Source organism: Manis pentadactyla, chromosome 4, assembly GCF_030020395.1.
Source record: "Manis pentadactyla isolate mManPen7 chromosome 4, mManPen7.hap1, whole genome shotgun sequence".
Taxonomy (NCBI): Eukaryota; Metazoa; Chordata; class Mammalia; order Pholidota; family Manidae; genus Manis; species Manis pentadactyla.
This window is the reverse complement of record NC_080022.1, coordinates 71,650,695-71,673,440: the sequence shown is the minus strand read 5'-3', so window position 1 is coordinate 71,673,440 and position 22,746 is coordinate 71,650,695. Positions and strand designations below refer to the sequence as shown.

At 33.9% G+C, this 22,746-nt stretch overlaps 1 protein-coding gene across 6 annotated transcripts in view; it reads right to left on the bottom strand.

The window, feature by feature from the left end:
• Window positions 1–4,366: 4,366 nt before the first annotated feature.
• PRKACB (protein kinase cAMP-activated catalytic subunit beta) overlaps window positions 4,367–22,746 on the bottom strand; it is a 112,061-nt gene continuing 93,681 nt past the window's right edge. For 5 of the 6 annotated variants that reach the window (XM_036890129.2, XM_036890130.2, XM_036890127.2 and 2 more), the window contains 2 exons: window positions 16,456–16,620; window positions 5,568–7,586 (listed from right to left, as the gene is read on the bottom strand). In XM_036890129.2, coding sequence (XP_036746024.1) covers window positions 7,461–7,586; window positions 16,456–16,620 — 291 coding nt within the window. In that variant the 3' untranslated portion in view covers window positions 5,568–7,460. Of the gene's footprint in view, window positions 7,587–16,455; window positions 16,621–22,746 lie in introns of all 6 variants that reach the window. The other variant, XM_036890126.2, reaches the window with a different exon arrangement.

The following is a 22,746-nucleotide window of genomic DNA, read 5'->3' as shown; positions in this document are numbered from 1 at the left end:
CACCCACCCTCCCCAGCCCCTGCTTGGTAACTGCTAGTCCTTTCTTGGAGTCTGTGAATCTGCTGCTATTTTGCTCCTTTAGTTTTGCTTTTATTATACTCAACAAATGAGTGAAGTCATTTGGTACTTGTCTTTCTCTTGTCTTATTTCACTGAGCATAATACCCTCTAGACACATCCATGTTGTTGCAAATGGTTGGATTTGTTTTCTTCTTATGGCTGAATAATATTCCATTGTGTATATGTACCACTTCTTCTTTATCCATTCATCTATTGGTGGACATTTAGGTTGCTTCCATATCTTAGCTATTGTAAATAATGCAGAAATAAACATAGGAGTGCATATGTAATTCTGAATCAGGGATCTTGTTTTCTTGGGGTAAATTCCTAGGAGTGGAATCACTAGGTCAAATGGTATTTCTATTTTTAGTTTTTTGAGGAACCTCCATATTGTTTTCTGCACACTTGAACCAATTTACATTCCAACCAATAGTAGAGGAGGGTTTCCCTTTCTCTGCAACCTCACTAGCATTTGTTGTTTTTTTGTCTTTTGGATGTTGGCCATCCTAACTGGTGTGAGGTGGTATCTCATTGTGGTTTTAATTTGCATTTCCTTGATAATGAGTGATGTGGAACATCTTTTCATGTGCCTGTTGGCCATCTGAATTTCTTCTTCGCCGTAGTGTCTGTTCAGATCCTCTGCCCACATTTTAATTGGGTTATTTGTATTCTGGGTGTTGAGGCATGTGATGTTAGTCCCTTATAGTTGATGATTTTTTTTAATGGATAAATATATCAGTGCTCTGTTATTGGGTATATTTTTCTTTAATTCCCCTGTTATTGTAAAGAATGCAAGCAATTCAGCAAAGTAAAGGAGAATTATAAAATAACCCCAAATTCCATACCACCTGTAACATTATTACAGATTTTTCTCTATGCACAAAAGACAGAAAGCTGGAGAGGTACAGAGGTGTATAACTAGACAGCACTAATTTCATACAAATTGTATCATTCTTTTCAATAGGAAGTCTCCAATTTAATTTTATATACATTATAAAATCCAATTTACCAGAAGAAACTGAAATGAAAATAAATGTATTTTGACTTAACACAAGAGTTGAAGTGAAAATGAAAACTTCTGGTAAGTTCCTTCCCACAAAAGAATTGCAAAATTATTCTTTAAATCATTGAGAAGTTAAGAGTTACCTTATTTTAACCACATGTACTAATTTTAGATCCTATTAGTTGACTTTCTGACAGTAAAGGGTAAGAAATTTCCAGTCTTAATTCCTTTCTCCACCTTCCCATTTTGTTAGTTATCTTACTCTAATTTTGTCAAGGTATAAAAACATGTACATTTGCTTCTGTAGTTGCAGTTACCATAGCTATGATTAGTATGATGTTTAGACAGATTCATTGTTCACCATGGGTCTTTCATCACTGCTTCTCCAATGCTAAGTTCTTTACTTTTGACATATCCAGTTGGATATGAAGGGCCCATTGGTTTTCTGTTTCTTACTTTTGGCTATTTACAGGGAACCGTCTTGTGCTAAACTCCCTTTTCTCTCCTATTTTTTTATATCTTCTGAATATTAATTCAGAAAGATTTCTTAGACTATCTTCCAAATCACTAATCTTCTATTGTAATGATATCTGAAGTTTATTTTCTTTTTGTAATTGTTTCTATAAATCTTCCTAAATGGATTAAATACCTTAAGGTATAATGTACTCATGTTAAATGTACAGTTCACTGAGTTTTGACAAATTTATACAATCAAAAACTTTGCTTTTTAGATCCGCTCATGGTGCAGATTGTATCAGTGGCCTGGTCCTTTTTCTTGGTGACTAGTGTTCCATTTTACAGACACACCGTTTGTTGATCCATTCACCTGTTGCTGGACATTTGAATTGTTTTCATTCTGGGACTGTTATAAAGTTGCTGTGAACATTTTTGTCTTTGTGAAGACATACAATATTTTCATCTTTGGTAAATACCTAGAGGTATTTTGGCTAGTCATATAAGTGAGTGATTAACTTGATAACACACTGCCAAACTGTTTTCCAAAGTGGTTGTGCCAATTTATATTCCCACTAGAAATGCAGGACAGTTCCAGTTGTTCTAATATCAATACTTGGTATTGTTAGTGTTTTTATTAAGTCATTCTATTGTTGTGTAATGGAATCTATTTGTGGTTTTAATTTGCAGTTTGCTGATGAACAGGGTAGTATTTCTGAGTATTTTTCAAGGTACTCATAATTGATACTGCCACTCAAGTTCTGTGATAATGTACTTGAATATTTACTGCATACTAAACATCATGCTTCAGAAAAATGTTTAAGCCAAGGGTCTCTTTGAATTGTGAAAAAATTATCTCCACTTCCATCTTTCAGATTAATTGTATTTCCCACCTACAATATAATATTAAATATGGTAGAAAGAATAATGTCTCCCAGCCCCACAAAAATGTCCATGTCCAAATCCTCAGAACCTGTGAATATGATAGGTTATATGGCAAAGATGAAAGAAGGCTGCACATGGAATTAAGGTTGCTGATCTTGAAATAGGGAGAAAAGCCTGGATTACCCAGGTAGGTGCTATATAATCACGAGGGTCTTTAAAAGTGAGAGGGAGGTAGAAGAGGAAGTCAGAGGGATGCAGCATAAATGGACTCAGCCCAAAATGGCTGGCTTTGAAGATGCAAGAATGGAGTCATGAGTCAAGGAAAGTGAGCGGCCTCTAGAAGCTAGAAAAGGCAAGGAAGCAGTTTCTCCCCTAGAACAGCTTGAAAGGAATGCAGCCTCACTGATACCTTAATTTCAACCCAGTGAGACTCATTTCAGATGTCAGACTTCCAGAGCTGGAAGATAAATTTGTGTTGTTTTAACCACTAAGTTTGTTGTAATTTGTTACAGTAGCAATAGAAAACTAACACACTAAGATAATCACTTGCTGTGAGCATTACTACCCCTGAATTATCAGATGAGGAACCAACTGGGGTTTCCTCACCAACTATTTATCTCCATTCCTACTTTCCTTTTGGCCATTTCATTAAAATCACCATTAATAGATGGACAGAGACTCAGTGAGTCTGGTGTGCTCAGTTTCATGTTGATGCTAAGGTTCAGTCTGATAAGTTAGAAGTGGCTTCAGTTACTTAAACTTTCCCCTACTCTCAGTAGCTACTGTTTCTTTCTTGTTTCCTGCTTGTATTCCAGGAAAGAACAGAAAAAAGATAGGTGCACTGAGGTTTGTGAGTACACTGACACACACATATTTGTTTGTGGTAAATTAATTCATTTGTACCAAGTACAAAGCACTTGAAGGTAGATAAAATGCAAGCCTTTCACCTTGGGGACAGTGTCTACCACAGAGCATACTCAGCTGGTGTACTGCTTTGTTAGGACTGCCGTAACGAAGTACCACAGGCTTGGTGGCTTCAACAACAGAAATTAATTTTCTCAACAGTTCTGGAGGCTGTAAGATTTTACCTTATTTCTTTAAAGGTCCTACCTTCACACACAGTCATACTCTGAGATACTGGGGATTAGGACTTCAACATGTGATTTTTGGTGGGACACAATTCAGCCCTTATAAGAGGGCACAACTACAATTAAATAAGGCATATAGAAAGTGGTCAGGAAAGCTAAAATGAAAGTATTTAACTTCATATCCAATATTTGTGCATAAGAGAATATTTAAATGGATTTCAAATGATGACAGTTCTGGAGTGAAGATATGCCCAGATTTTTATAACTAGTTTTATATGGAAATGACAAAACTGGAATTTATATTAAGCCCTAACAATGATAAAATGAAGCATTGGTTTAAATAGAATAAGTACCATGTAATGAAATGCATCAATATTTGTAAGCGTAGTCTTACCAATCATAGCAATAAAAAATGGTAAGCTATTAAAAGCATTCTCTAAAATACTACTTCTTGAGGTCAAGGACAACTAAAGAAACACACACTAATGAACCTGGCTAAACAAAACCAGGAGAGGTAATGTGGACCTCTCCTGTAGAAAAAGGTGTAACTCATTGTTCACTGTTACAAGGATGAAGATCTTGCAATGTCAATGTCAATGTCAATTCTTTAAATATAAATATTTTCAACATTATGTTAAAAGTAATTTGGACTAATAGCATAAAGAAGAACTAGAAACACTTTTTTTTAGAAATTATGGAATGAATCTAGTAGTTTCTCAGTAAATACCCAGTTGGAGCTGATTGGTGGGCATCCTCCTCCTGTTGCTCTGTTCCACCATCAAAAGACCAACCCAAATATCTAAAAACTAGGAATCTATAAGCATCTATAGTATTTGGAAGATAAGGGAGCCAAACAGAATTCAAGACTGAACAAACTATTTTATCCTTTGAAGACTTTAATTTTGCAGTTATTGATTAATTAAAAAACACAGTTGTTTTTTCAGCATTTCCTAGCTATAGTGGTGCATAGGAAATTCAATTCTAAATAAAGAAGTAATTAATGAAATAACACACCTTAACATTTTACATTGATAGGTTACAGTTTACAAGGTGCTTTCACATACATTATTTCATTTGATTCTTACAACAAGCAGAAAAAACAGTGGGAAGAAAAATGAATTTTTTTTAGGCTTACAATGAGTATTTTCAGGCCAATGGGCAGTCAATACAAGAACGTATCAAAAAAAGACAGCAATACCCACAAGCCACAATATCTTTTTTGGTAGGTTGACAGTTTGATATCAATTGGATATTTAGCATCAGTGAAGGAGGAAGGAATTCAGACATGAGGTTCTCATATTCAAAGAATTTTAAGAACACTGTAAGAGATAAGAAGAGGCCTTCCTGAGGCTTACTTCAAGCACATTATACCTTCAAAATGTCAAATAAAAAGAATCTCATCATGACATGTGAAAGTTAGAAGGGACTCTAGAAACTGGCTAATGGACGATTCTGCTTTACAGGTAAGAGAACTGAGGCGCCAGTCATGCTGACAGGGACAGACCAAGTCTGAAATCCAGGTGTTCTGACTTTTTGTCATGCACTCCTTCCTCTGCAATGCCATCTACATACAACTCCATCTACCATGCCATAAATACTGATTTAGTCCACTTATTTCTCAATGAAGTTTTCACCTTGTTTTTGGCTAAATTGTGGCAGAAACTGGGAGTTTTATGTAATTTTAAGATATTCTAATTCAATGTACTTGACTCATCAGAAACAGACTCCTGTGATGTACTTGGAAGCTTGCACATGTACTTTAAATGGAGAGTAAAATGGAGTGGCTAAATATTTAGCCTTCAAAACCAACGCAGGCCTGGGGGTCATCTACCTAGGTAGACTCTACAGCAAGTTGTGATGGGCAGTAGTAATTTCATAAAAACAATACTTTTAGAATTATAGAAATCTTTTCAGTTACTGAAAACTAAAGTGTAATAATCAAATTGTCACCCCTATGATTTATTAAAATAATTTTACAATAATATACAACAAAGCTAGTGTAGAATTTGTAGTATACCTACAGAATACAATGATCAGCATGTTCTTAGGTCTAAATGAAACACAAAAAACTAATTAAAATATTTTAAACAAATGATATTTTAAGTTTATTCACATGATGATATATTTTTGTTACATAAAACCTGCTACAGCAAAGTATTTCATATTTTTCTTGCACATTTAAGTATAGGTGGACCAACTGGAATCAGCATCAGCTTTTAAATGACCTAACCATGCAGAAATACTTGGCAACCAGAAAATGTACAGACAGATGCACAGAGCATCTCAGACAGGCTTTCCATGTCTTCTAAGGTTTTACAAGGGTATGGACAGAGGAAAGGAAGTAGTGACCTACCTGCACCAATAATGAAGCAAACAGAATGCTTACATCATTAAGATCAGTTTGGTTAAAAAAACTCATCTTATATGCACGTAAATGGATCATAAAAAATGAACAGTTTATTTTTATTGTTTTGGTGTGTTGTTTTAAGGTAGGCCACTGACACAGAGAGAAAAACAGATGGGAAAATTTAAAAGCAAAGAAAAGAAATATTTACGGAACTGAGTTAAGCCACCAATTCTCAACAAACATTGAACTAAATGTGCAAAAGTGCGTGAAATTTCCACATGGGCAATGTTAAGTCAGTTGGCAAAAAAGTATAAAAAAACTAAGCTCAAATAGTAAACTGTGTCTGCAGGATCATATCACTGAAAAAAACGAGGCTAGAAATTATGACGTCTAAAAATATCACCCTGCAAAAGTAAAGTGTAATTGTGGCAGTGTTACAAACCCTGTCCCTTCTCCTTATTGATGAGGCACAGGACGACAGCTTCCGCTGCCGCAGTGCCTCTCCTCAGGCTGACACACAACGCACCCCACGGTCAATAACCTGGTGGCAAAGCAAGGCAAAACAAACAAAACCCCACGTTTAAGTAAGAGTGTGCCTATAGCGTTTACAAGTATCAAACTTGTAAATGCTTTTCTTTTTTTTGACTCAGCTAAGTGTTTGCCCATATTAATGTTATTTTTAGTTCATTTATTTTCCTTCAAAAAGTTTATAATGAGGACTATTGAGAAACCTAAAAATTTGTCACTTTCATTAGTCATGTTCTGTTAAAATACTGGCTAAAACTCTTACTGAAGAGTGAACATTTAGAAATCTTAGAACTCTAATAACCTACAGAAATGCTGGTACCAAGTGAGAGAATCTGGGTGATGCTGATCCACTATCATTAGTTTGTCCTGTTGATGAGACGTGTTTGTCACACTTGGATAGGCTGGTCACTTAACTAGTCAAGGGGAGGATGATATAAAAGGACATGAAGGAACTAGAACTCTGATCTATAGGACTCTAAATTGCTGGGTCTAGCTACTCTGTATTAATCTATCCAAATTTATTGCCAGAATTCTAAGGAAGTTATCGTTTTAATTTGTATAAATTTCCTTGTTGATAAGACCTTCTGTCTTCAAAAATTGTCAAGAGTTGGCAAACTCAAACTGAGGCTGAGCTACTCAAAGTAAAAATAGTTATTAGAAAGTATATCCTTAAGCCATTGATCAACAAAAATATCGGCAAGAACTGCTAAAAGCAACACTTATCCTTACCTTCAAATATCACAGAGCCACAGCACGGCCCACCTGAAACACCAACGAAAAAGAATGGAGCACTGTTTGAAAAAAAGTACTGCAAATGAAAAAGGAGGAAATGGATGTAGGAGAGGAGAAAGACAAACTGAAGAGAAGCAGGAAAGGGTGTAGTCCTGTTATGGCACAGACAATGCGTGCTTAGCGGTGCCTTGTTACATAGGTAGGTGCAGAGAGTGCATGTGGATGACGGCAATAAGGACCTCACTCAGCTGCTAAAATGAAGGAACTAGGTAACTGCTTCCACAAGGATGGTCTCAGCTCCACCTTCTCTCTCAAAAGAGTGCTAAGACCGAGTGTGAGCTCCGATGTCATCTCGCTGCTCATATTTAAAATTCACAAAATTCTTTTGCACATTTTTCTGTTATAGAGACACGGATATCTTCTTCTTCATAGTCATCAAAGTTGCTGGTATCTCCAGAGCCTCTGAACTTTGGTATGAATGGCGCTTCAACCTATAATTGAGATAGAAAAGTAGGTGTGATATTGTGATTTATAGAAGGTAATATCTGTTTGGTCTTCATCCCAGTTCTTAGCACAGAGCTCCTAAAACCCTTGGATTTCCTGTGTTAAAAGCAGTAAAGGTGTTGCTTGTTGTGTGACTGAAGCGAAGTCTGGAAAGCTCCTAGGTAATTTAAGGATGGGGGCTGGTGCCAGGGGAACCAACCAGGCCATTAAGTGGGTTAGAACTGTCAGTCCCACCCTCCAGGGAGAGAAGAAGGGTTGGAGATGGAGTTCAATCACCAGTGCTAACGATTTAAACAATCATGCCTATATCATGGAGCCTCCATAAAACCCCACACAGATAGGGTTCGAGAGCTTCCAGGTTGGTGAACACGTGGGTATCTGGGGTGTTTGGAGAGACCCTTCCCACATATACTGCCCTATGCATCTAAACTAGTAAGTCAAGTCCCTCATTTCTGACAACCCCTCTAGGAAATTAATTGAACCCCAGGAGCGGTGTGTGAGTGCCTCCAAACTATAGCCAGTTGGTCAGAAGCACAGGTGACAAACTAGATTGCAATAGGTGTCTGAAATGGTGGTGGTGAGGCAGTCTTGTAGGACTAAGTTCTTAATCTGCAGTATCAGAACTATCTACAAGTTGATAGTGTCAGAACTGAGTTAACTGCTTGATGGTGAGGAAAAAAAAACACACACACATACAGTAGAACAAGAAAAAAGAAAAACAAATAACTCTTGAGAGCTTCCAAACACTACAGAAAATGAATTCCCATTACTACACGGTGACATTTTTAAATGCCTGTAAGTCCCTAAATGAGATAGCACTAGAAAAAGCCACAAACAGTAAGTCTGTTATTAATTTCAACATTTTCATTCAAGGAATGGTAAAGACCAACACAATATTTATGAGATATCTAGTATAATTACTGTTTGCATCACAATGCTGGCACTTAAGGTTATAGAACTTTCAGATTTTCCTCTATGTTTCCTTTTCTGATATCTTTATTTTTCTATCCCCTTTTCCTTAATTCCTTTCTCTTGAACCTACAGATAACTTAGACTTACTTTTGATTTTCCTTTTTTAATTCCTAAGTTTATTTTGCTTAAAATATCTGCCCATCAAACAGCAGATAAGTTGTTTACCACCTGGGATAAGTCAAGCCCTTTGGAAAGCACATGAACTCTAAATGAGCAGTGCAGTTCAGCGCTAGCCCATTTTAAAAATAAGAGGAATACATTATATGGTGTATTAGTAAATGTGTGCTAATAGCAGGAACTTTTATTTCTATGTATAAATATGAAAATATTCAAAATACATCACAAATCTTTAAAATATTAACAAAATGGACAAACTTCAAACGAATCTGTCTAAATACAACATTAACAATAAATGTAACAATAAAGATAATGTAAGCAGTGATAATTACAAAGGGATATGTATGATTTTGTAGGAAAATATAAATGTCTAAAATTGACCCAAGAAGAGGCAAAACTTGAAGAGACCAATATCCAAGTGGAATTAGTTAGAATTTCTAAGGAATAACTATAAGATAATTTGTTTCTTAAATTTCCCAAAGAATAAAAAACATGGACAATTTCTAAACTCATTTTATGAATCCACATAATCTCAAAGCCAGAAAAACAAAAGCTACAAATAAGTAAAATTTATGAGTATGGAAGTAAAAATTCTAAAAAAAATTTTAGTAAGTTGATTTTAGGCAGATTTTAAAATAATACCCTGTGATAAAATGATATTCACTTCAGGAATGTGAGGATATCTCAGTAATATAACTCCTCACACTAATGTGTTAAAGAAGGTAAAATACAGTATACTAGGTAGGAATCAAGGATATTTTCTAAACCTGTTCAAGAATACTTATCCAAGACAAATAGCTAACTTCATATTTGATGGTAAAACATAAAAGGCATTCCCATTCAAAACAAGAGCAAGACAAGACAGCTCAACCGCTCTACTGTTTAAAAATACTATTCTAGACAAATTCTAGCATATATAAAAGAAAATTAAAATGAAAGATAAATATGTATTGAAAAAGAAGAGGCAAATGATACCTGCATCCCCTGGGATTAAATGTCAATAAAATCTAAAAGAATCACTAAAAAACCCATGGAAATCAGTAAGAGAATTCAGTAAGGTGACCAACTGAAATAAAAACATACAGATCATGTTTCCCCTATAATGGGGAAAGCAAACTAAATAGCATTCAAAATATAAATTTAAGGAATAACTTTAAAAAAGAATTTGGACCTGTATGGAGGCAGGGTCTCCAAAACTTTACTGAATGACAGGAAATACTTGAATAAATACAGAAACATAACATATTCATTGTGAAGAATTCTCAAGATTTTGGTTCTCTTCCAATCAGTATACTATAATCCCAATTATAACATAATACAACATCCAAATACAACATAAATAGTTGGAAAGACCAATAAAACAGGAGAGTTATTTTTTAATGGGCACAAAAAGTTTCAGTCTTGCAAGAGAAAAAGAACTTGCAAGAGAAGATGGATGATGGCAATGGTTGTACAACCATGAGTGTACTTAACACCACTGAACTGTGTATTTACAAATGGTTAAAATAGTAAGTCTTATGTTCTGTATACTTTGCTACAGTAAACTTGGAAAAATATTGAGTTTTTCACTCATTTCCAAGAATATTATAAGAATTCCACATATTAAACATACAAGGATTTTGAAAATTGAAAAAAAACCCCACATTATAAAGCTACATAATAGTTTATGTACAAGAAAAGACAAAAAGAACTTATAAAAAATAAGGTTCAGAAACTGCAGTGTGTAATAATTTAGTATTAGTAAAGGTGGAATTTCAAATTCCAAATGAATATTCAACAAATGCTGAGAGAATATTTAATAAACAGTAACAAAAAGAACAAAGCACTGAAAGAAAATATAGATTAAATATGACACCTAAATAGAATCGGGCAGTAGGCAGTAATCACGATAAAGCATCTGAAGCTGAGGGGAAAGTGCAGGGTTGGAGGAAGTAGATCTTCCATGGTTAGTGAAGTCGTGGGAATGGACTGTAGTCATGGAGAATACAGAAGAGTGAGTAGGCCAAATGTTAATAGAGGTCCTACCTGACTGGTGGGATTATGATTTCAAATTTATGTACACAACAAATTACCTGATTATAGTTTTATGAAACATACCTCAACAGGAAAGAAAAATTGAGTCTGGACCAATCTATCTAACCTTTCTCCCCCAAACTACTCTTCACTTTGCATTCTCTACCTTAACCCAAATTTCAGGGATAAGAAAACTGATGCTTTAAACAGGTTAAATAATTTGCTCAAGATCACACTGCTAATGGTTGGTTTATCTGAGATTTAGCCCAATGTCTACCTAACCCTGGAGTTCATCCTCTTCCTCCACTGTCTCTTAAGGCAGTCTTCCTACTCCCAAAGTACTCAAAGCATGAAAGTTTAGCAGATGATAAATAAAATCTAATGAAACAATGTGTTGTTCAATGGTTCTGGAACTTCATTTAAATAAGCATGTTAAAAGGGTAGTGTCATCAATTGAGAATGTGAAGAACCTGTAATCAAATAAATGCAGGTGTTATATAGCAGCTGTATGATTATGCTTAAGCAGTCATCCTTTCTGAGCTGATTTTCTTCTCAGTAAAATGGGGAAGATGGTACCACCTATCCCAAAGCATTACTTCAGTGATTAAGATAAGTTATATAAAGTTGCTTTTATTAATTATAAAATACTGTATTGCTAAATTTTGAAAAAAAATATGAAAATATTAAATGTTTATTTATGATATCTAAAATCTACTTTAATTGCTATGGACTTTGTTCTTGACTACATAACTTATCCAGTTGAGATAATGATGCTAATGGTATGTTTAATAAATTTAATGGTTAGACAGATTCTGAACTACTCTTATGAAATGCAGAGGCTGTAGTGCACTTACATTGTTTTGGTCTTTCTATATTTTATATTTGCTGCATTTTAAAATTCTTTTAATGCTTTTTAAAAATCTTTTATGAAAGATATATATTAGAAAAACTGTGCTATTAATATCCAATCAGAGCATTTACTTTTTCCCCCACCTAAGAAAATTCACCCATGTGTCTGTACAGCATTATTCAATATAGTAAGTCTCTGAAACATTAGAAATTTGGTTTTATGAAAAAAAAATTAATAGACACCAAGGTCCTGGAAGGACAGAAAACCCCTAACAAAAGGAACCTCAGGAAGACAACACCAAAACATATAATAATTAAAATGACAAATCTTAAGGATAAAGAGAGGGTATTGAAAGCAGCTAGAGAGAGGCAAGTACTTACTTATGAGAGAAACACCATAAGACTATTGGCAGATTTCTCAGCAGAAACTTCACAGGCCAGAAGGGAGTGGTATGAAATAGTTAATATATCAAAACAGAATGACCTTCAACCAAGAATCCTCTACCCAGCAAGGTTATCATTCAGAATTGAAGGAGACTGAAAGTTTCCCAGATAATAAAAGAATTCACCACCACTAAACTCATCTCACAGGATATGTTAAAGGGACTTCTGTAGATGGAAATGTTCTTAAGCCTAAGTATTTTTCATCAGTGAAAAAAACCCCACAGTAAAGGTGGTAGACCAATTATGTACTAAGCAAATATAAGTTAGTATTTGTTTCACATTATTAGGTGTTCCTATGGTGGGTGCATAGATATTTATAGTGGTTTTATACTCTTGTTGGACTGACTGCTTTATCATTATGTAATGACATAATGGTTAGATAAGGTTAGATTGGTCCAGACTCTATTTTTCTTTCCTTTGTTAAAAACAAGAAAAACAAAAGTACTAAAACCAAATATATATAAAATCAATCAAGGGATACACAAAAAGTGAGGACATATATCTTTTATAAAAGATTAAAAAAACAAAGTATTAGAAGTTAAAAATACAAGAAATATAAAATATAGAAAGACCAAAACAATGTTAGTGCACTATAGCCTCTGCATTTCACAAGAGGACTTCAGAATTTCTCTAACTATACGTAAAAAATGTATAGCATATAATAAAGTGTGGAGTAAAGAGAATAAAAAAGAGGTAGTTTTAGACTGCCTTTGAAATACAGTGATCCTCAAGTTAATACAGATTGTTATATATTTAGTAAACTATCCAGGAACCTTATGGTAACCACAAACATAAAGCCTATAACAGATACACAAAAAATTAAAAAGGAGAAATCCAATCACAACACTAAAGAAAACTATCAAATAACATGAGAATATTATAAGAGATGAAGAAAGGAACAGAGAACTACAAAAACAACCAGAAAACAATTAATAAAATGGCAATAACTACATATCTATTAATAATTACTGTAAATGTAAATGGACTGAATGCACCAAACAAAAGACACAGGGTGGCAGGATGCATAAAGAAACAAGACCCTCCTATATGCTGCCTACAAGAGACTCATTTCAGACCTAAAGACATACACAGACTGAAAGTAAAGGGTTGGAAAAAGATAACTCATGCAAACAATAGAAAGAAAAAAGCAGGAGAAGCAGTACTTACATCAGACAAAACAGACTTTAAAGAAACTAAGAAGAGACAAAGAAGGACATTACATAATGATAAAGCAGTCAGTCCAGCAAGAGTATAAAACCACTATAAATATCTATGCACCCACCATAGGAACACCTAATAATGTGAAACAAATACTAACAAGAATTAAAGGGGAAATAGAACGCAATGCAGACCAATATCCCTGATGAACATAGATACAAAAATCTTCAACAAAATATTACCAAACTGAATTCAAAAATGCATCAAAAGGATCATCAATAATGACCAAGAGGGATTATTCCAGGGAAAAAAGGATGGTATGATATTCATAAATCAATCAATATCACACAACACATTAACTAAAAGGATAAAAACCACATGATAATTTCAATAGATGCTGAAAAAGCATTTGACAAATTTCAACATGCATTCGTGATTAAAAACTCTCAACAAAATGGGTGTAGAGGGTATGTACACCAACATAATGAAGGCCATATGACAAACCCACAGCTAACATCATACTTAATGGTGAAAAGCTGAAAGCTTTTCCTCTAATATCACGAACAAGACAAGGATGTCCACTCACCACTTTTATTCAACATAGTACTAGAGATATTAGCCATGACAATCAGAAAAGATAAAGAGATAAAAAGCATCTAAATTGGTAAGGAATAAGTTAAAACTGTAACTATTTGCAGATGACCTGAGACTGTATATAGAAAACCCTAAAGACTCCACCAAAAAACTAGAATAACTAGACTGAACAAATTTGTAGGATACAAAATTAATACACAGAAATCTGTGGCATTCCTATATACTAACAACAAACTAGCAGAAAGAGAAATCAGGAAAACAATTCCATTCACAATTCCATTACAAAGAATAAAATACCTAGGAATAAACCTAACCAAGGAGGTAAAATACCTATACTCTGAAAACTATAAGACACTCATGAGAGAAATTAAAGAAGACACAAGTAAATGGAAATCTATCCCATACTTATGGAATAGGAAGAATTAACATTAGCCATTCTGCCCAAAGCAATTTACAGATTCAATACAATCCCTATCAAAATGCCAAGGGCATTTTTCAATGAATTAGAGCAAATAATCATAAAAATAATATGGAACCACAAAAGACCCTGAATAGCCAAAGCAATCCTGAGAAAGAAGAACAAAGCTGAGGGAGTTATGATCCCTGACTTCAAGATATACTAAAAGCTGCAGTAATCAAAACAGTATGGTTCTAGCACAAGAACAGACCCATAGATCAATGATACAGAATAGAGAGCCCAGAGCATACATGGTTAATTAATATATGATAAAGAAGTCATAGATATACGATGGGGAAAAGGTACTCTCTTCAATAACTGGTGCTGGGAAAACTGGACAGCTACATGCAAGAGAATGAAAATGAATTATTGTCTAACTCCATACATAAAAGTAAACTTGAAATGGATTAAAGACCAAAGTGTAAGACATGAAACCATAAAACTCTTAGAAGAAAACATGCAAAAATTTCTTGAACATAGGTATGAGCAAATTTTTTCTGGACAGATCTCCTCAGGCAAGGGAAACAAAAATAAAAAATGAACAAGTGGGATTAAATCAAACTTAAAAGTTTCTCTACAGCAAAGGCACCATCAGCAGAACAAAAAAGGCAACCTATAGTATGGGAAAATATATTCCTAATGATTTATCTGATAAAGGGTTAAAATCCAAAATATATAAAAAAATAATATGCCTCAAGATCAAAGAAACAAATAACCTGATTCAAAAATGGGAAGAGCACTTGAACAGACATATTTCCAAAGAAGAAATACAGATGGCCAACAGGCACATGAAAAGATGCTCCACATCAATAATCAAATTAGTGGGGAAATGCAAATCAAAATCACAATGAGATATCACTTCACACGGTTAGAATGGCCACTATCCAAAAGTCAAGAAATAACAAGTGTTGGCAAGGATGGAGAGAAATAGGAACTCTCCCACACTGTTGGTAGGAGTGTAAATTGGTGCATCCACTGTGAAAGCAGTATGAAGGTTCTTAAGAAAACTAAAAAGAGAAATACCATTCAATCCCATAATTCCACTTGTAGGTATTTATCCAAGAAACCAAAATCCCTGACTCAAAAAGATATATGCACCCCTATATTTGCTGCCACATTATTTATAATAGGAAGACATGGAAGCAACTGCAGTGCCCATCAATAGATAAATGGATAAAGAAGATTTGGCAAATACACACAATGGAATATTACTCAGTCATAAAAAAAAGAAATCCTGTCATTTGCCACAACATGGATGGACCTAGAGGGCATTATGCTATGTGAAATAAGACAAGCAGAGAAAGACAAATACCATATGATTTCACTTATTTGTGGAATCTAAGAACAAAATAAAACAAAGTGAGCAAAATAATAGTAGACTCATAGACAGTGAAAAGTGACTAGTGGTTCCCATGGAGGAGGGGCTGGAGTACGTGGGGTTAAGTGAGGGGGATAAAAGGGCACAAAAATTCTCAGTCATAATATAAGTTGGTCACTGGGATGGTGGAACAGTGTGGAGAATATAGCTAATGATTCTGTAGTATCTTCCTATGTTGACAGATAGTAACTTCACTAGTTGGTTTGAAGAGTTAATACTGTGGGTAACTCTGTTGAACTACTTGGATATGTGTTGTATACTTGAAGCCAATATAAGATTGTATATTAACTATACTTCAATAAAAAAAGAAAAAAGAGAAAATTAAATATATTCAATGAAAACACTTTAGTCATGCAAGTTATCTTTAACTGGGCATTTAAAAAGCAGAAGAAAGGTCACTCAGCACAGCAAAATCTTTTCTTAAATGTCTCAATTTATTATAAAGATGAAATGATAAGTACTGAAAAATATTTGATGAATCTAGCAATTTAACATTATTAAACATGGCTGTGTGTCAATTCTGATTAGGAGAATATATTTGTTTATATTGTCTTTCTAATGTGGCTTCACATCAGTTTTGAGATGCAACCCCTTAGGACATTTTCCAATATGCAATTACCCTGGTATTGTGAAGAGCAAGAGGAATGGGTGGAAAAAACTTAATGATGAAAACATGCAGACTAATGGTCAAAATGGAATATATGCTTTCTCTTTTATCAAGGAGAAAACTTTAAAGGTGTGGGCCATAATAGTCTTTTTAAGTCCTGTATAGGATTAATTCAAAAGGTAAAAATCATTAAGCTGAATATATCACTGCTATATATAATTTAAACATCAACTTTTAAAAAGCTTTTAAATTAAAGAAAAGACTCACCTTCCTCTGGTAAATTGCAATCCAATCAGTTGTGGCAAACCACTTGTGAGTTTTTATGTCACTCACACCATTCTTTAGATTTCCAAACCTCTTTGTCAAATCCACCTGCAGCAGGTTTCTCAGAAGGTCCTTGAGATCTGAACTGAAGTGTGATGGGAATCGGACCTGCACCAACACACCGTGTGGTAAAGCACATATTCCAAGACTCAGGTATTGTTCTTTTTATTTCAGAACGTTTTTAAGGTGACAGGTCATTATATAAACAAAAGCATCTGGTAATGGCCTTCAACTACTTCTAAGTATACACTCTGTTCCCATAGTAGTCTTAAAGAAGAGAATTACTCAGGTGAATAAACAAACTTCTCTTAGGGCCTTGTTTTGGTCATGAGCCCTCTGTGGGCACTGGGACCCCTCTTCAGAAGTGTGCACATATACAGAGCTTTCCCAGAGATGCCAGGAAATTCACTTATCCTCAGAGAGACCCCTTGGGTCTCACACAACAAATCATGGCCTTAGAGACATACAAATTTAAACTTGTAATTTAAATAGAAAAGCACATATGAAAGATATCAGTATGCACATTTTGAAAAGAGGTTATCAAAAAGGAAGTATAGAAATGGTTATAAAACCCACGCTGCCTTTCACAGCAAAGGAAACTATTTTACATTTATTAGTGAGTGACTTTTAAGCATAATTCTGCTACTATGCAATAGTATAAAAAGTGATTAACATTAATTTAAAAAGCATTTTCCACCTTCTAAATTGTGAAGACTTTACAATTTGTTGACTGGCCTCTAACCTTACAAATAAAACAAAACAAAAATCCCAAAATAACTAAATATCCTACATATTAGACAATCAACAAAATACCACAAACTATCTTTCATCTTGGTAATTCTGAGTCTTAGTTATCTGCAGATCAGTAAGGGAGTTAAAATAAATAAAATTGTGCATTCTTGCCATTTCAAACATTCTACCAAGCTATTTCTTTAGTAGAAAGAAACCTGGGTTCCAGTCCCAACTCCAGTTACATACATGCTCTGTGCCTTAGGGAAAACTCTCACCTTTCTGAGTCTCAGTAACCTTATCTATAAAATACTAAGAATATATTTCATCTAGCAGATATGAAAATAAATTAGGTAACTGTTACGAAACTGCTTTGCTTGTATCATGCCTAGTATTTTACAGGCACTAATTCAATACATTTTTCATTTTTCAACCTCCCATTAGAATAATATTTTAATGATTTGAAGCTGAAATTTTGAGTCAAAGTAAGAACTTGGAAGACAGTACTACCTATCATGTTTCCAGATTACACAAGGACAGTCTGTGCTGGAAAAGTCATTTGGAGAGTGCAAGAAATTCCTCCTTTCTTTTGCTCTCATGCTCTACCTGTTAATCTATAGAACACTTTTTTCTTTTCTTACGGTACTTAAATTTGATAGACTGAGGGAGAAAATAGACAACTACAATTCTGTGAATGTAGTGAATATCTTAACTTCATCAAGTTACATTATGTAGTATGTTAAGACAATTATAAAATTCACTCTGCATTGAACAAACTCCACAGAGCATTTGTTTTGCTTTCAGCACTGATTATAAAGTCCAGCACATTTTCGTTTTAGGAATGACTTTTATTTTCCAAAAAGCAAATCAGTTTATGTTGTTATGGTAGCCAGACTGGGTGATTTAAAGTCACGAACCAGTATGCTATCTTTTTTTTTTTTTTTAAATAAAATAAAACCCCAAATTTTTCTATACTCAGTTTTTTATCACAGAAATTACAAAGTTAACCATTGACTGCAGAAGAAGGAAAAATTTTTACTGTTATTCTTCTGCAACTGGTAGGGGAAAGATCACTTAACTAGTAGTATCGTACGCATTGGGATAAAATTTATTGGGTTTAAATAACTCAAAAGAGTTCCCACACAGCCAATAAACAGTTGTCTGTTAACTTCTGTCCACAGCATGTTGGAATACATTTTAAGAAATGATCTCTCCAAATTAGGTACAGTTTTAAGATATCTACTATCTACAATCCCAGTACAAAATTTATCTAGCAAAAATAAGCATATATATTAGCTTTTTTCAAAAGGCATGACAACTTTTTATATATTAAGCTTTCTACAGATACAGTCCAAGCTCTACATTGCCTCATAGGGCTTGGAGAAACTTTAATCAACCTGGATCCTATAATAAAAAGAATGATTTAGGACATTAAATAAATACTTAAAATTTTAGTACTATGACTGTGGGCTCTGTAATCTGCTCTTTTACCTATGCAGAAACTGTGGTAAATATAATGAGTCCATATGTTTGCAGAGGGCCATTACCCACCCCATCCTCATTCTTTCCCCTGCAAAAGAAGTTGCAGTCATTTGCCAATAGGACTGCTGGAGTAAGGACTATCTCAAAGCAGGTATTAAGAAGAATTTTTAATGACCACAGCAAGTTACTAAAAAATTGCCCTGGGTTTTATGCAAATAGTAAAACTGGTTTTGTATTTTTTATGAAAATGACTACTGAGTACTCTAAGTGTTTTTAACTACGGCTATAGCCAAATAGAAAATGGCATTTTAACTTACCAAAAAGCATTAACAATGGCAATTTAGAAAAAACTGAAGTGATATATCTGTATATGTGTCTGTTATTTAGGAAATAGAACATGTGTAGAAAAGAGATAATATAGCAGGCCTGAGAATGCTACCCTTAAAGAAGGCTTGCTTCTAAGTTTGGCCCTTGGCAGGTATATGGGAATTGAAATGGTAACAGTTTCCCACACTGGTGTGAAACTTTCCCGAAATGGTGTAAGTGGCTCACTTTCCTTAGACTGTTTGCACAAACAACATGATTTATGTTGAACATCTGCTTTTGCTCTGGGAGTCTGGGATTTTGGTTAGGCACTAGGTAGAGGGTGCATATGTGATCCCAGTAAAATCCTTGATTTTACTCTAGACTCTGAGGCACTGAGACTCTAATGAGCGTCCCTGGTAGACAACATTTCACCCATGTCATCACACTGTTGCTGGAGGAATTAAATGCATCCCTGTGACTCCAATGGGACAGGGCTCTTGAAAGCTAGTGCCCAGTTTCCTCTGGACATTTCCCCATGTGCCTTTCCCTTTGATGATTTTGCTTTATATCTTTTTGCTTTAAGTACGTTACTATGAAGGTGCTTGTTAACAATGTAAGGTGTTTGTTCCTTGAGATCACTATATGCTCAAATCTGTGAGTCTTTGTAGTGAATCACCTCACCTGGGAATGGTCTCAGGGCTCTTGGACACAGAAGGGAATAGCTATTTGGCTATTAACCAATTACCCTTCATGTTAATATGCATTTTCCTTCAGAAAAAAGCAGCCAACTCTTTGATCATTCTGTATATACATCTTTACAAATTTATATTTTGTATAATGTTTCCTTGAACATTTTTGGTGCTTATTATAAGTGGAATAATATTTACTTTATATTTAGTGAAGCTAAGAATTTTCAAAAATTGTGTGTCAAGTACTCTGATTTCCACAACAGCTGTTACTTGACTGCCTTATTTCCAAGTAGTATTTCTGAACACAATATTAACTTTTATATTTCCAATGGTAATGCAGACAGAGTTGCTGTGGAAACCATTACTGATTCTTGTCAAAGGATAGATATATGACACTGAGGTATGAAGTTTAAAGATTATACACAGAAACTCAACATATGTATTGCCAGGATGAGGCATAGTTAATGCAGGAATTAAAAGACTTTTCTGTCAACTATGCATTTCTAAGCCTGAACCTTAATATTGTATGAATAATCTGACATTTAAATACCACCTCCTCTGTTTTTTTAAAGGCAAAATATGTGTAGGAGAGAATCTAACAAGCTGATTGATCATCTTGCTGTGCATTTGAAAATACCAGTTTGAGTTAAAATATTGTAATATAGAAAGTAACAATTTTCAAATATATGTACACTAGTGAATTAATCACTTCATTAAATGTTTTAACTTTGATAAGTCATTGATTCCTACAATCTTTGTAACATGGTTTCAGAATGGAAAATATAATATAAAATGTATAAAATAATGATTTTTTAAAAAATCAGGCAAAACAATTCTGAATAAAAAGTATATTTTAAGTGGTATATTGTATCATTAAAACCATTAAAATGTTTAATACAAAGATAGGATTGGACTTGTAAGACTAAAATTTTAAATGACTTGAATTAAATTTTAACTCAATTAAACTTAATTGAGTTAAAATTTAAAAAATTTAAAAAGTAATAAGCCTGGCAATACAATTTAGCTTTTAGCAACAAACAAGAAAGACAGTATAATACTTTTGTAATGTAAATAGAGATCTACTCTAGTTTGGATGTGAGTGTTGAAATAGATAGTTTTATTGGAATATGGTGAGTATGATTTTATGTTCACATAATGTATATCCTTAGAGATAATTTAATGGCAATAATCCATTTTCATGAATTCAATTTAAAAAAAGTAAAGGGAACAAGGTAAAAAAGTAACTATATCCAGTATGGGGAGAGATGATCTGATGCCTTTAGTTAAAAACAGCAGTACACCAAAATCCTATCATTTTTCTAAATAATGGGAGTAAAAAATCAGATATCGTGATATAAAATTTTATGTTGGTACTCTTCTAAGGTGACTAGGATTTAAAAAGTTATGATTTTAGAATATATGCCGATTTAAATCTTAAGCTAATATTAGATCCTAAATATTTAAGTTTAATGACATAAAAACATATTCATAAATCACTAAAAAAATTTATACATCATAGCATTATTGGCAAATGGAGGCCAATTCACACAGCTGAAGATACATTCATCTTAAGTAAAGCAATTTTTCTAAGTAAATGAAATTTAGTTATGAGAGCATCCTTGTCAGAAAATTTGACACCTTTAACAAAGTATAAATAAAAACAATACAGTAAAGATTCAGGAACTTTGTAATTACCTATAATTAAATTATTTGAAACTATTACTATAATTTCTGCACTCTTGTCTTTGTATTAGTAAAATACAGTAATTCTCTTTATCGGTGGGGGACACATTCCAAGACCCCTAGTGGATGCCTGAAAGCATGGATAGTATCCAACCCTAAATACATTGTTTTTCTCCTATACGTACATACCTATGATAAAGTTTAATTCATAAACTGGGCAAAGTAAGAGATTAACAACAGTAACTAATAATAAAATAAAAATTATAACAATATACTATATAAGTTATTTGAATGTGGTCTTTGTCTAAAAATATCTTTTCCTGTACCCACCCTTTTCATGATGTGAAATGATAAAATGCCTACAGGAGGAGATGAGGTGAGAAGAAAGATGTAGGCGCTGTGACACAGTGTTAGGCTCTACTGACCCGACGATATGTCAGGAGGATCATCTGCTTCCGGACACAGCTGACTGCAGGTAACTTAAACTGTGGAAAGTAAAACTACTGATAATGGGGGACTACTGCATGCTTCTTGCATTCAGTGATTAAATATTTTAGTTCTCTCATCATTCTTCATATGATCTTTGGTTCTTGTCCTTTCTTGAGATTTTACATAATCACTTCTCAAATTCTTAAAAAGTAAATCACTGGCTTTTCTATCAATTTTCTTGATATTTTGTTCACCTCAGAAGTTCTTTTATTGTGACTTTAATATTCTGCTGGGTAAAAGCAATTACAAAGATAATGAACCTGAAGCCTAGAGACCTACAAATTTAACAAGCACAGCAGTGAAACTATTACTTACATGCTTCACTTTGCTTTTCTATGTTATTTTAGTGTACATCTTTCAACACTTGGCTTAGTTATCTATAAGGGGTATTTATTTTCACCTCTGACATGGCTAAAGTATAAGTTCTTTTAGTTAATCCCCTAATTTGTGAATAATACCATCACATAAAACTCCATAAAATGTAGTGAAATATAACTGAAAATCTTGTGATCCTTGTAGACTATATATACACTATGAGATATAAAACAATAATGTGTTGAGATGTGGATTCTAGGCGGCTGGATTAGACATTCTGTTGCTGTCTTGTTCCTATAGCCCAGCTATATAGCAGCCATGACTTAAATTTGAGTCTCGATAAAAAAGATAAATGACCACATTATGGACATTCAGAACACCTTCTGAATAGTGAACTTTATAAATTTTAAGTTCATGGATGTTGACGGTGACCTTCATACTAAATGTAGAGTGTGGCTCTTGCTGAGATACAAAGAAATAGACTTTTCCTTTTATCTCCTCCTAGATTCAAGTTGAATAGGCTAATATGCCTTAGAAGTTC